This window comes from Tachypleus tridentatus, chromosome 12 (genome assembly GCF_004210375.1).
Source record: "Tachypleus tridentatus isolate NWPU-2018 chromosome 12, ASM421037v1, whole genome shotgun sequence".
NCBI classification, from domain to species: domain Eukaryota; kingdom Metazoa; phylum Arthropoda; class Merostomata; order Xiphosura; family Limulidae; genus Tachypleus; species Tachypleus tridentatus.
Genome location: NC_134836.1, coordinates 103,914,283 through 103,930,249, shown reverse-complemented (window position 1 = coordinate 103,930,249; position 15,967 = coordinate 103,914,283). Strand labels below are relative to the sequence as shown.

Sequence of the window (15,967 nt, the reverse complement as noted above, 5' to 3'; positions counted from 1 at the left end):
AAAGTATTTCACTTAACGTTATCCGATTCGTTTGTTATATTCTCCTTACATCTCTCTTTGGTATTCCTACGAGTTCCGATTGTGTAATCAGGCAGTAGCGTTATTACAACTTTAGTGTGTAGATTGGAAAACTAATTTTTGAACCTGTATTTCTCGAAACGTCGTTTATAAATTAAAAAGGGGATCATTTAACATGGTAATTATTCAAATTCTTCTGTCGTATGCATAGATAGATGCGTTTTTTGGTTTTTAAAATTAGCAGATTTCAAACCGAATTAAATGTGAACACAAGATATCAAAGAATTACCAGTAATTCTAAATTTTAAAGTGTTAATCATTGGCATTAATAATTAGTTTAATGACATTAATATTAATAGTAGGACTTTTAGTTCAAGAAGTTGTACAAATTACAGTTACAAATGCAATGTGCATTTAATGTTTATTGTTTTCACAGTGATTAGGGAATGATAGTGGTTAACTGTTCCAATTAGAGGTTGAAAGCAAACTAAATACTCTTAAACCTCAAGGTTTCTTCAGTATGCTAATATTAATTGATCTTTATACCATACGTTTCATAAATATCTATACTCTTATTTCTAATGTTTTAATATCCTACTAGTAGCTTGTATGATTCGGAAGACCAGAATTTGTACACATTATTTCATGTATATATATATATATATAATATATTTGTATAGGAGGTTAAATAACCATCTTAATTGATATTTGTTCAGAATTCTTATAAAGAGAATTGAAAATTTTTGTTTATCCATTTGTTTTGATTCTCCCTAATAAATAATAAAATGACTGTGAATCACAGTTTTTTTCTTGATAGTATTGTCAGTTATTTTTCCATGTTTATGCATATCAACTATTTCATGAAACGTACTGTTGTGCATGTTTTCTGTATTTAATGTGTATATATAACTTCTGCGACTAGGGTTGATCTCATTCTTAAAAAGAGCTTTTATTTAAATATTTAATAGGACAAACAGAAAATCCTTTTTCCTACATTGTGGTGTGTATTGTCACTTAACTGACAATAACTTTTAAGAAATTATTTCATGACAAAATTTTTTTTCCCCATTTATATTAACTGTTATTTTTATCTCATTTAACACTTTGCTGCTTTTAAAAACTGAATTTTTGTAATGATGAAAATACGACTAGTGCTTTAGGGTTGTACTAAAAACATCAAAGATGATGTCAAAGTTGCTTATAGTAAACAATCTTAGCACAACCATTATTTTAACCATATTGAGATATCTTTGACATTTTGATTCATTGTTGAATGAGAAAAAAATACTATCTTGATAAATGTAGCCACATGCAACAAGAGTCTTCTTTTGTGAACTGGGCAGCTGAGTTATTTGGAGACGCTGAGCAAATGTGGAAAATGTTAAAAGAAATATTTGTAAATCTTAAAAAAAAGTCTTTACGTAAAGAAAATGGTAGCTGCAAGTAAAATCCCTATCTTATCCATCTCATCAAATTCATTTTTGTCTTGTACATGGTTTTGATTAAACTTCCTCTGTTGCTGATCATACTCTTTCCTTATCTGGAACTTTTCACTCCCATGAGACATGTCAATCTCTTGTTTCCATTTTTTACATATCTGTTCAGAAATTTTCATCTATAACAGTTTTCCAAACTTTTATTGAGTTTGTGGCACCTGTACATAAGTTCATATAGGAGGCCAAGTGGCACCCCTCCATGGTCAAGAGAGACAGAAATTACTGTTATACTGTGTTTCAAGGAGAAAATAAATGAAATTTATTAAATTAATAATGAATTTACATTACTACATAAAATTCACTTAACTGCAAAAATTCTGTGGCACACAATTTGAGAAGCACTGATCTGTGATATTCTACAAATACAGAAAAGTGAGATTCAGGATTAATCTTGCATTTTACAACTTCCTTTTATGTCCTTATACTTATTTACTCTATATCCTTTTCTACAACACTTTTTTTTTTTTTTTTCACTTGCATATGGCAGGAGCAATCCAGGTATCTGTGCCTTTATTATATATATTCTTGGTTCTGTTGTATTCTTGTACAGCCTTCTCACCTGAGACATAAGGTGTGAGGAAGGGTAATTACTGTTTCTCTTCTGTTGTGTTACCTGTCATAATTTCATGATTGGAATTCTCTTCAAAGAATTGCATGTTTATGTCTTTCTACTGTTGGTTGTTTTATCTTGCATCATCAACTTGTTCACAGTTCTTGTGGAAGAGGTTATCAGGTTGAATCCTAATTACTAACCACAATTTTTTTCGTACTTGTAGACTCGTTTATTTAATGGATACTCATTCATCATCGTATATCTTTATCTTCTAGAGTTACCCTGTAATTACCTGTTATTTCCCATTATTAGTTTGTTTAGCATATAAATGGAGATTTTGCCAATGTGTTTGAATGGCCAGAATATGACTTGTGCAAAATGGAGGAGAATATTATTTGCATTTGTTTTTATTAGTCTTCTGGACATAAACTGTAAACTAAAAGTTCTAATATCAGTTTACTGAAATGTTTTTTTCAACATTAGGTTCATTTTCCCTAGAAAGTTTATTTCTAAACTAACTTCTTAAAATTTTAGAAGTACAGTGTGGTTGATTTTTCTTCTCATTTTAGGCAGCTCTTGGAAGACGTCTCATTCCTTTGTTGGATAGAGTTCTTGTTGAAAGGTTTGCTGCAGAGACACGAACAAAAGGTGGAATAATGATACCTGAGAAAGCTGTTGCTAAGGTACAGAGTGGTACTATCGTAGCTGTAGGTCCTGGAGGCAGGAATGAAGTAAGTATGATCAGATTATTGAGAAATAACATTAGGTGCAGAAACAATTATTTCATAGGTCTTTGAAATTGCACGAGTGTCATATCATTTGTTCATCATGTGTTGATAAAACATTAAAATGGAGTTGTAGAATCTAAAATTACTTAAGGACCACTTGGAGCACACATATAATAAAGTTAGAGCTTTGGCACAAGCACATTACGTTTTTACTTGTTTTTAAAAGATAGAATGAAGAAAAATCACATGAAATTATCATTCTGAATTTACTCAGTAGGCTTTAAAGTGAATTTTCAATCTGTAAACAATTAAGGAAGTGCTTTCCTTTTTGCACTTAGAAATACTTTCAAATCTGATTCTCTTTTAGTAGACCCAATTGCACTCATTGACTTGTAGCATGAACCTAAGTAACATACAGTGCTGAGAATGTGCATATTAAAGTACTTTGCATAAACATGCATTTCAGCATACTCAAATGTATATGCATGGTACTTAATAGATCAAACATTTTATTTGCTTTATACCTAGCCTTCCTAACAGTTTTCTGTGTAAGAACAAAGTTTTTCTTTAGAACTTTAAAGAAGTTTATAGAAAAGTACCTAAACAACAGGAACTTTTGTAGAAAAAAAATAACTCCTGCACTTTCACATACATTTACCTATTTCTTTAATAGGTGCAACATACTGAAACACTGGTTGTCATCTCTTCAAAAGCTATGTAGTTGTGGGTATAGGGTACTTAATTAGCAGGAAATATTACATGATTGTAAACATGTTAGGTTTTCTTAAGATGTACAAGAACTGATGTGAGGTTATTGTATACAAGTTTGTGTTATGTATATAGGCAAATTTGTACATGAAAAGCAAACAGAAAATGATCAATTTTCTTTTGTTATCACTTAAGTTATTGGTTTTTAATTTATTTAACATAGTGTTGTTGTATATGATATAAAAACTGCCAGAAGTTTACAGTTTGAATATAGAAATATAAGATGATAAAATAACACTGTGGCACAAATGAATTAGTTGAAATAATTTAGATCTAGTGAAGACTGTATTATTTAGGGATGGAAAGATAGTTTTTATCTGTAATGTTTCTTTCATAAGAAGTTTATTATCATGTTTGGCTATTTAGAGAATTTTAAAGTTTTCTTTTATTGTATATTCATATTGTTTACTCTTGTATATTTATTTCTGTTGTAGTTACAAATATTGTTTTTGTACCTTAAGTTTATGTTACAAAATCTCATCTTCCTTTAAATACACAGACAAAAACTTTATCTGTAAAAAGATGATTGATATAAACTCAATATCCGCAAGTTCACAATAGGCACAAGATTTTAACCTAAGAATTTTTTTGTTTATATATACAGAACATATATGCTATGTAAGACATGCACTGTGTGTGTTTACTTCTTATATGTACTTTTGTTATTACTAATTTTAACTTCTGTTAACAGAAAGGAGAAACCATTCCTGTGAGTGTTAAAGTTGGTGACAAGGTCTTGCTTCCTGACTGGGGAGGTACAAAAGTTGAAATCGAAGAAAAGGTAATGGTTATGTCTTTCATAACAAACATGTAATGGTTCTAGAATGAAAGGATTGTTTATAGTTGTATAAAAAAGATGTTTAAAATATAGATTAATCAAATTATTTATAACATTTATTAGCTATATGAATATTCTTTAGAAAAAAATGTCATTACTAGTGAGTGAAAAGCTGAATATTTAAAGTTACAGTTTAAATGCCAGAGACTGGGAAAGCATTAAAAACCAGTAGACCTAATGTTTATTATTGTTTAAAAAAATTAAAATTCATGATGACCATGCACAAACATGTTATAATTTTTCCATTATGGTGATCAAACCAAAGGAATAACTAGACAGGCCTCAAAAGGTATTTTTACATATCCCTAACATGAAATTAGGAAAAAACACATTAAGATGAATGTGAAAAGAAGATATGCAGTGCAACGTTATTGTTATTATTTAAGACAAGTAACAGAACATTTTGTTTGTAATACAGCAAGTAAACAAAAATAAACACATCCTCTTCTGTGTGTGTATGTATATATAATTTAATCTCATGTTATTTAATAACGTAAAAAAAATGTAAACACAGTTTAGATTTATTCATAATTATGAATTAAACACTTCTTTTCCTTTTCTAGGAGTATTACTTGTTTCGCGATGCTGATATCTTAGGAAAATGGGAAAGTTGAAGAATGAGTAACTTAGCTATGTATTTTATATAATACAACAAACAAAAGATAAATGTAAATATTAAGTTTCATGAAATAAATATGAAATTTTTTACTAAACCTTTAGAAGAAAACCAGTAAACTGGTCCGTATAAGCTGTAGACATATGTGATCCATACTCCCAACATTTATGTTAGAAAAGTTGTATTCTGCTGTTACTTAATTATGTTAATCAGTTTGCTTTTACATTTTGAATAAAATTCTATAATGTAGTATAGGTGAGAAATATTTTTTTTGGTATGGCTTTTATATATGCATGCACTTAGTGTTTCACAAAATTTTGATACCATAAACAACACAATTCCTTCCTATGTTTTTTTAACTTGCTTAAGCACAAATTTTAATGTTTGTTTGATTTCTGTAGTTTGACAAGAATGAACTGTTCAGACTTGGTTTAAAACATGCTTTATTGAAGTAAGGTATCCTACACATTTCTTACCAATTAACTCAATTTCTTATATCCAAATTTGTAGTTATAATCTTTCCCACAGTTTTGTACTTAGTAAACCAAAGTACACATATAAAAAAACAGAACAAAGATTCTAAAACAGGGTCAGCTGGGTGAAGCTAGTGAGAAATTCAAAATTATAAAATATCATCCTTAATATAAATTACTGTGAAAAGTGTGCTCCCACCTGAAGGTGACCATGTTTGGTTGGTGAATTTCATTGTATAAGGTATGATTCAATGTGTAGACATTGCAGTTAATCCACATCTACATAAAAACGTTGAGATAATCACGTAACTAGCATGTGAAATAATCGTGCAAAATAATGATTGAGATGTACATGTTAGAAGTGCATTGATATTTAATAGCAAATATCCACATTTTACTCTGACCAATTCCTAGAGAAGTAGTTTGTTATGCCTTCCTATTTCCATTGTTTTCTTTTCTTTGATTACATGTATCTTTCTTACAGTCTTGGTAACATAAAAATACTTAGTTGTAACAAGCAGACCCATGGCTCAGTATTAAATAAGTTTGGATTCACCCTGAAAGAAATTATTTTGTTATTGAGAGTACATAAGGGGCCATTTCCAATAATGGAACGAGGTGAGAGTTCCCCAATAATCATCGAGTCGTGCTGATTTCTCTGCCATCGTGCTCTTCAAGACGCAAAGATCAACTATGCTGGTCACTGTCACACTTTGCGCCATGTTCATCGCCCAAGCCAAGCCAGAAGCAACCACTGAACCCTCCAGGACCCGAATCCTTCACAGAGGCGGAATTCTCATCCAGCCCGCTACTCCCGCTGATCATGTTTATCTATGTCAACCATGGAACACTTAAAGTAAGTTGTTCTCCAACTAAAAGTACTGTCAGTCTTTTCTCTGTATTCCACAATGGTGTCGAACCAACCATCCAACCAGAAGAAATCAAACAAGCTGTAGAATCTTAAATCCAGGCCAAGCTACATGATGTACATCAAATTTTCTCCAGACACACAAACCTACCTACGTACTTCATGAAGATAGTGATAATGTCGAAGTACAGTGCTGACTGTATTTTAAGTAACGGGTGTTACTATAACATATTTCACTTCAGAGCCGAACGTCTGCATTGCCGACCCCTCAACTCCTGGTCAAACAAATTGCCCAGACAACAAATGGATAATTTTCAACAGTTAACTACAGAAATACCAGAACCAGCCAGAAAAAACACGAAAACATGTTCAGACAACTCAACTTCCACTGCTAACATGTCAAGACTTAACAATCCAAGGAAGACAAGTGATAGTTCCTGCCAGACCTCAGTTCCAGTTTCACAGAATACAACCATCAGCCAGACTCAGACCATTCATATGACAACTATTGACGCATCAGTTCAAAGAAAGAACCAGTCCACAATCACTTAGAAGACACAAACAAAAATTACAAGAAACAAAGCAGACAAAATTCCAATCTTACTGAAAACGTTTGAAATATGTAGGAGGTTTAAGATATTACAAAAATATACGAGATTTATTTGGGTAAAAAACAACTTATAATATGAAATCACTTTGTACTCAGACTAGTAATGAAAGATTTTTTAGTACAAAATCTTTTAATAATTACTAAAGATTACCAATTTCTGTGAAGATACACATACTGCATCAAAAGTTATAAATATGTAACATGTGTATGTGAACTTGTGTCTATAATACTGAGCCTATTGGGAAAGGGTTAATTTAAAACAACCAGTGGCTGTTTAATGCAAGTTATTTTTTGAATGCAATCAAAATTATCATTACATTGGATTTTTTTAGTAAACATAACACCCACAGTGTCATGTATAACATGACTTTTCTTAAGAATCAATAGTTAAGAGAATTACAATTAACTACACAAGAAGTGACATAAAAAAGTTTATTTCATTAAAATACAGGTCTACAGTCTAGAAGAAAAAGAATGTATTTATATACAATGGCTGTATTGAATCAGACCTATATCCATGGTTTATGGTAACAAATAGAAGATCTTGTGAAGGCTTTATCACAAAGAAATGGGACTGCCACTAAAACTGTTTTAAGAGAATATATATCCAAGTGGTACAAAACACATCATTTGACAGTTAAGCCTTCTGCATGCATGTTCAACAATCAGAAGTGGAAAGAATTAATAAACTAAGACTAACCCAGTAAAATAATCTGATAGCTTTAAATTTTTTTAAAAATCTTTTAAATAATATTTATTGAAACAAGTTAAATCTGCTTTTTAAACACACACAAATGTATTATTTTAGTCTGTTAACTTACATTGTAAAAGCTGATCCACTACAACCATGCAAGTAACCACAATTGCTACTAAAATTTTAAAGGATAAGGATTACACAATACAAGGGTTAGATTTAGGATTAATAAAAGTTTAAATTTCACAAGAAGTGTGTATAGGAGCTTCTGTCAGACAACAAAAATAAATTACAAAATCTAAAAGGGTTGTGAGTTTTTAAATGCTTTGATATATTTAAACTTGTCAAGAATAAAGTACGATGAAAATGGATTATAATTACAAAAAAAACTTAAAAAGTAGTAAATATGTAATCCAGATGAAGCAACAAACTTGCTAAAAATCACAGTAACTGAGTTTTCATATCACTCTGGAGATTCACATGTCTATGTCAAAAGACTGAACAAATGATAATACTTTTCAACCAGGTAACATACATAACCAATTACCATATTTCATATACCATGAGGCAAAAAAATATAAACCTTCAGATTTATCAGTGAAAGGAGTTTAGATTTGAAATGAAGATTTCCAGAGAATAAAGCACTTGTTACTAAAAAACTAATTACAAATGGATTATTAAATAGCTACAACACACATTCAGAAAGTGAAAACTGAAACTTTTGTTAAAATCTTCCACTTTTTACAAAAATATCACATTATATAGAAAACCTTTTGTTTATAAATTGCTTAACACTAACTGTAAAGTTTCACCTCAAAGAATATAGATTATAGTAGTTCATGCACTATGATAAGAGATGCTACTATAATTCTCACTGTACATTTTGTAGATGCACACTTCTGTCAAAATAAAATAAATAAACAAAAACAAACCTTGAAAACTAACTTTAATTGATCTCACAAGATCCATCACTACCAAAAGCCCTGGATAGTTGTTTCAACACAGTTTTATCTTGTACTATTGTTTTTCAAAGGTATCAATGGCAGAAATACTTATTACACTATTCAACAAAATTTTTACTTTTTCTCGTTCCTGGGCAGCAAGTTTTATTTCCAAATTGCTTATGCCTAAAGAAAATGGAAAAGACTTATTTTTGTCTTAAAACTTTGCTTTTGTGACCTGGGAGACTATATGTGGGGGCTGACGCATGAAAGTTATTTACATTACAGTTGCACACCTTGAAAAATTACTCATTTCTAAACATTTTTGTACAATTTTAGTATAGATACATGTAAATATTGATTCATATGTTGTTTTATTCAGACCTTATGTAAATGAAAATGTGCAAATTTGCCCATTTTTACATTAAAAAATAGGTTAATTTCTAAATTTCATTATCCAGGTCCCAAAAGCAAAGTTTGAAAGGAATAATGGTCATTTTCTGTACTTTTATAACACAAGCAATTAAGAAATAACATACTATCCAGAAACAAAATTTGTGTTACACAGTGTAATTGATACAAACCAAATAACTGTATTGATTAGTTCTCTGAATAAAAATTATTTCTCTGAATACAAAGTCTGCCAGTTTTAAAAAAAAGCAAACTTAAAACTACCACCATAGTATTTAAGTTCTCCAATGCTACATTTCCTCAATTTTGATGACAATGAAACATCAACAAACTACAGATTCCACAGTATTGAGTCAGTGATTAGATAGCACCAACAAGCTTCATCAGTCCCTCTGTTGTCATAGACTTGGGTCGTTCAATAGGTAAGCCAAGAGCACGATCCCACACCAGAGAAGATGTTGTTCCCAGAGCACGAGAAACACCAAACAGAACAGTGTAGTACTGCATTTCTGTCATGCCATAATACTGAAAGATGAAAAAAAAACTTAAAACAACAAAATTCTAATTTAAATAATACCTGCACACTATTATACAATATAATCATCGAAAAATGAGAAAAGATAAAAGCTTAGGGTAGAGAAAAGAACATACAAAATATAAAGTATAACTGTATATTTTTCTGCTCTTTTCTCTACCCTAACTGTAAAATTGACCAACCTTGTAACCAGCACAAAAAATTAGGAAATAAATATAAATTGATTTTTGTTATAGAATGATAACAGTTTATAACACAAAAAAGAAAATGTGTAGTCTAAATAGCTTAAACCTCTTAGCATTATACATTTATATATATTACACTAACCTTCCAGACATGTGAAGCTGACATTACAGAACTTGCATTGATGAGGTGTACTTGCACTCATGTTACCATATCCAATAATATAAAACTAACCTTTTGTCTTTACAAAGTTACCTGTCTTGATTGTGCTTTAGTGGACTAGCATTTGGTAACATACAATCACATTTCAGTTATTATACTTATATATGTATATACATTATTATTTACAAATACATTAAACATATTTTTCTTAAAACATAGAACAGTAAATAAAGAAGTGTAGCAAACAATTATATTTTCTTAGTACAATGACCTTTGTACTGGGATAGTTGTTTGCCATTGGTTGCTAAGCCTTTAACTTTCACATGTGGAGGATGTCAAATGGAATATTTTTTTTTAATATATACATTTGAAATAACCAAAAAATTATAAATAACTACATTGATACTATAGAATTCCACTATAATTTAAGCTTAGTAACTAAACTGTACTTTGGCTAAAAAAAATATGTAATTTTGAACAGACTAAAGATATAACCTACCTTTTTGAAAATCTTTGTTCAAAAGAGTAAGATGGCTTCCAAGCACTTTAAAACAACTAAGAAAGTGACTACGGGGACATTGGGTTTAATTAATTATTAACATGTCATATAGTGACGTTAGTATATATAAGGAACCATTAAAACAAAAACACACAAGAGAAGAGGGCCACCATTGTTGATCTGGTACGTAAGCAAAATTCTAGCTTGTCAATACCAGTAATTTGAGTTTCTAATTTGTAAGAAACTAGGAACATAGTATTTTGACATCATGAACATCTAATCTGCAGCAACAAGTCTCAAAAATTGTTATTTTGGTGTGTTCTTTTAAATATTTACTTTTAAATTACAAAATTAACTAACATAATACTAAAATTTCAATTATAATCAACAAATTTGGTACCAACCTTAACAAGTTCATAAAACAGTAGTTCAATAAAATTTTGAATGCAAGTCAAGAAACAGGTTGACATGGCCTTTGACCTGTAGTAATAGGGTTAAACATAGCTTACCTATTTTCCCTAATTTCTCAACTTTAGAAAATTGTATAAAATAACTTAGAAGTTATTCTGCCAGTTAAAACTTTGGAGTTGAAAATTTTTCAATAAAAACAAGTTAATTTTATATAACTTGTTTTCAGTATTTTGTTTCAGGGTTGATTTTAGTGCTCTAAATGAAATCATTAGGAGACAATCCAAAACAGGTTTAAACAAAATAACACTCATTTGAACCTTGTAACTTCAATAAAAGGGTAGTTTTATTTTTTTCTTAATCAATTACTACTTTTCAACCTTAGTTGTCATTCTGACGTAATTGAATGTATATATCTTTGAGAGGTCATATGTTGGTGATCTAAATGCATAACAAAAGCTCTTTTTACTGTTCTTTTTAATGGTATGATATGGCTTTCAATTCAGAAATGACTTGTGTAGAAAGCAGAACAAAATTAAATAAACTTAGCTTGGAGATATGTTGCTAATAGGAATGATGTTTATAAGTATGACCACAAGCACAGTCTTACTTTTTTTAAAGCTTGTATAAACTTCCTTTATAATTTCACATTTAATATCTTTTATGATGTTTCAGTATGACAGCAAATGTTTTTCATAAAAAAAATGAGGTAGGATTAACTGAATCATTTTTCATTAAGTTTCATTTAACCTCATAAGCCTTATTGGCCCAAGTAACTGCCTTAATGAGCTGAGAAAGATAACAGAAATATAAATATATAAATGGATATAAAACAGGTTCAAAATATAATTATTACATATATTCAATAAAATTATTCTAGCTAACAATTTAAAAAATATATTTGCTTATAAAATTAATATGGTAAAAAGTTATTATATGCTTGTGATCATAAACACAGCAAAACCATGCAAGTTTTTTGAATCAAAATGATGAAGCAATTGTATATAAAACATAGGAAAAGTTTTACAATAAACAAAAAATAGTAATTCTATGTTACCATAAAACAAAGTAATAATTAAGGAAATATTTGATTTTTTAAAGCTTTGAATTTTTTCAAATATTGTATATAAAAGTAAAATAAAAGTTATATAGAACTCATAGAAAGTTCAAGTCAAGTTTAAAACTGTTTCATCCAGTCTTTGCTTTTGCAAAGCAATTAAACAAACGATACAACTGCATCTCAAATGAATGCACTCTGGCATTTTAGAGATAAACCCACATTCAATGTGCATAAGAAATCAGTTAAATAACTTATGGCATTTATATTACTAAACCTTTCATGTATACATTTTTAATGAAGTTCAAAATCAGCTTGTTGGTAAAATGGATATCAGTGTCACAAGGAAAAAGAATACCTGTAACAAGACTCCACTGTGGGCATCAACATTTGGCCAGGGGTTTTTCACTTTTCCCAGCTCAAGCAGAATCTGGGGGACAATTTTGTACAGCTGAGATACCAGCTTGAACAATGGGTCATCAGGAAGGTGTTTCATTGCAAACTCTCTTTGAACAATGTAACGAGGATCAGTCCTTCTTAGAACAGCATGTCCGTAGCCTGGTATAACCTGGGTAAGAAAGGGAATCATTGAGTTATGAAACAACATGTAGCTAAACTTATAGCAATGAAAACTAACTTTCAGTTAAAAAAAAAAAAAATCTTCAAACCTATAACTGCTTCAGTGGGCATTTTAAGTGAAAAAGAACTGTGTATAGTAATTACAATTATGCAATAACCATACTCAACAAAATTAGGAAAGCTACTTGTTTACAATGTACCATTCTATAACTTTCAGCCAATTTAACTTTTTAATAATTTTATTTCCACTCAATTCATTGTGGGATATGTGCAACAATACAAAAACTTAAATAAGCAGTTGAAGCTGGGATAATTAAATAGTGATTCTATTACAACATCAACACCTGTAACAGAATAAATACAAATATAAATAAACAAGTTACAGAACAAACTAACATTTTAAGTTGCACGTAGTAAACAGGAATATAATACATTCAGAAGAGTCATTAATGAAATATTAAACAAGGCACTGATTTATAACTGAACTTCCAACTGACATCTGAATGGTACCTTATGGTTCAAGGAAATCAATGGACAAATTTGCTCCACAAATTTACCAATAAACTTGGACTACAAGTTTGAGAATTAAAGAAAATGTTAGAACACTGACTTGATACTAAAATGTCAAAACTGAATGAAAGTAATCCAAAGAAAAGCATTTTATAGTCTTTACACACAGAGAATCTAATCAGATTCACAATAAAAAATGTATATGTATAAATTGCTGAGGGACTAGATGGCACTGTTTTATCTTGTTGTCTTAAAAACTATATTTTTTAACCTGTAAAGTTATGGGAAAAAAAAGAAAATTCTAATTGTTTTTATTTCAACATTAATATCCAACTTTTTTCTTTACAACTGTTGAAATCATTACATAAGGTAGTTCTCAAAAAAAAAAAAATTCTGCAGCAAACTTTGTTTTTCATAATAAAAAAATAAAACAGTTACATCATGGGCTTATCTCACACTGGATTTAAAAGTTGTAATATATCAAGTGCTAGATTATCAACTACATAATAGCATGAATATACTGAAATGAGATATTTTAAGTTTGAACATTTATCATTACACAAATCATGATAAAGTTATTTCTTAATGATTTGTATGTCTGCATAATGGTAGCAAAGCATGCAACTTTCGACGTGAAATCAATTTAATAACCCACAATACATGAAGTGTCTTAATATTTTTGCTGATATATGAAAAGGTCCTGTTTTCTAATATATTAGTTTCCCAACTTACCTGTCCAGACTTCAATGTTTTCCAAACAAATTCTTTTACGAGCTCTTCACTTGGATCAGGGCCCAAATCTTTCTGCAGCTTAGTAAGCCATACAAGTACTTCCTAAAAAAACCCCACCAAAAACAAAACAACTTAGTTTTCATATTTTTATCTATAATAGTTTATCTGGCTCTCCACTAAACACAAGTATTATTATCTTGGTGTACATATTTCCAGGGCTTTTTATTTTTTTGAGTTAGTGTGCACCGGTATTTAGTATCGCACACTTTTTCATTATCCAAAATGGAGGGAAAAGTGATATAACTTGAGTAATGTAAATGAATGTGTGAATTATCACATTTGAACAAAGCTTTTGTTCACAAGAAGACCAAAACGAAACCTAGAAGTGTTACAAATGCAAAGTTTAAAGGAATGTGAAAGCACTGTTTGTTAGATTGCATGTGTCATTATGCGATATTCAGTGTAGTATGAAGTTTGAAGCATCAAGTAGGATTTATTGTACTGTGTCATTAATAGGGAACATCAACAGTCATGGCTGCTATCAGTTGATGAATTGTAGCTCACTCTAGCAGGCTGTACTTAAGCAGTGACAGCCAGCCTGGGTGGACACAATACTGAGCCAAAGAGACTGCTTGGAGCTTGGAAACAAGTGACCACAAACCAAGTTCACCTATATGTAGGTCTGAATTGTGTGCTCATTCAAATAAGTCAAAAGTAGAGAAGAACAACCAATGCCAATCACACATCTTCTCAGGTACAAGTGGGCTTGGTCTGACATACTTACGATGGTGGCCCCTACTTGAGCATGCTTGAGTTTTTCTCTTTACCAAGCCTTCTTAACTGTGACCAGCAGTGTATATTTAAAAAATAAAACAAACTGCAAGTTTCTTTTCACCTTCTTTGAATAAGAAAGCTGGAATAGGTGAGAAAGTTACCCAAGAACAGGAATTATTGGCTTCAGTGACAGTTTCTGTTCCTGTTCCATCTAGTGTCAGAAAATAACCTGACAACAACAGGCCTAGCTGCTGGACTGCGGATCAAAAATGATTTTTCTTTACAGGTAGTGGAACTGACTAAATATCAGAAGTAAGAAACTTGGTTCTACACACCTTGCCATAAAACTGGAACTTCTGGAGTAGAAATGAAGGCAGGAATTAAAGTTTCTAAAGAATGGGCCAACAATAGAATAACGTATTTTGGTGAAAGTTAACAGTAATGTGGTTTCAATTACAAGAAAATCAGGGGACATAAAGCTGCAGTAAAATTGTTAACTCAAACTGAGAAAGACACCACTGAAAAATGTGTGGTTGAAAGCATTGTCTTGTTAAAAACAACTGAAAGAAATCTCAAAATATAAGGTAGCAAAAGAAAACCAATCATTTCATAACTTCGAATCTAGAAAAGGTTTACAAGAACTAAGTGGAATTTACATGGACCATATCTTTCAATAAGTTTATTAATAAAATTGGCTCATATTAGTGATGAAATGAAAAAGAAAATAGTTACTATATCAAATAGTATAATTTCATTCACAATCAATGAATTAATTTCTTTAACTAAAAAAAAAAAAAAAAATCTACCTTTATAATAAGCGTACGTTCAAAGATGTATTCCAGATGATGGAACAAACTGGTAACTTTATTTCTTGATTGGATTGAGCTTGAAAATGATATGGCAAAAGGAATTTGATTTCTTTCAGTCTTACAGAGTAAATGAAGGCTACCCAAAGAGTTATTTCTTTTGTGTGGCATGTGATGGTGCGGTCCTGCTGTTGTATTTGTGAGTAAAAGTGGAGTTAAGAAACATACAAAAGACAACTTTACTTCTTTAATCATGTAGCCCTCTGCTAATTATAGATTAGACTTGTTGGTCAATGACACTGTAAAAGTCTCAAGAATCAACACATTTAAAAGTGTTTATTGATAAACTATTTCTTGTTTCACACATTACCGAAAAATAGTATAAAATAAAGTGTGTAATTTTGCTGGAGACAACTTCTAGAAACTAAATTTTCAGCACTCAATAGGTGGCATCGAATTTCAGCTGTTTGGGAAATTATGAAACATTTATGCAACTTTTTGAAGAAGCAAAGTATGATTCAACAAGAGACAAAAAAGAGTAATGTGTACATGAGGGCTTATAGTAAAAAACTAGAGAATTTATATTAGATCTGGGATTGATGTATGATGATCTCTAAGAGTTGTCCAAACTGAGTTCAGACTTACAAAAGCATGGTACAGACTTGTACAAGGACGATCAAAAGATAAAAGCTTTTGTACAAAAATTAT

General features: G+C 30.4%; 2 protein-coding genes across 2 annotated transcripts in view; one reads left to right on the top strand and one right to left on the bottom strand.

Moving 5' to 3' along the window:
- The first annotated feature begins 56 nt into the window (after positions 1-56).
- On the top strand, positions 57-5,266 carry LOC143234204 (10 kDa heat shock protein, mitochondrial-like). Its single transcript, XM_076471374.1, has 4 exons — positions 57-196; positions 2,637-2,798; positions 4,255-4,344; positions 4,965-5,266. The coding sequence occupies exons 1-4, from the start codon at positions 194-196 to the stop codon at positions 5,013-5,015; spliced, it is 306 nt and encodes a 101-aa protein (XP_076327489.1). The 5' UTR covers positions 57-193; the 3' UTR covers positions 5,016-5,266.
- A 2,120-nt stretch (positions 5,267-7,386) lies between these two features.
- LOC143234203 (putative citrate synthase 2, mitochondrial) overlaps positions 7,387-15,967 on the bottom strand; it is a 50,518-nt gene continuing 41,937 nt past the window's right edge. Inside the window, exons 8-10 of the mRNA XM_076471373.1 lie at positions 13,680-13,781; positions 12,217-12,426; positions 7,387-9,539 (exon numbers count right to left, since the gene is read on the bottom strand). Of these exons, the coding sequence (XP_076327488.1) occupies positions 9,375-9,539; positions 12,217-12,426; positions 13,680-13,781 (477 nt within the window). The 3' untranslated portion in view covers positions 7,387-9,374. The remainder of the gene's footprint in view (positions 9,540-12,216; positions 12,427-13,679; positions 13,782-15,967) is intronic.

Coding starts and splice junctions, on each gene's coding strand:
- LOC143234204 (XM_076471374.1), top strand. Junction 2,799..4,254: donor GTCCTGGAGGCAGGAATGAA/GTAAGTATGATC, acceptor TTCTGTTAACAG/AAAGGAGAAACCATTCCTGT. Junction 4,345..4,964: donor AAGTTGAAATCGAAGAAAAG/GTAATGGTTATG, acceptor TTCCTTTTCTAG/GAGTATTACTTGTTTCGCGA.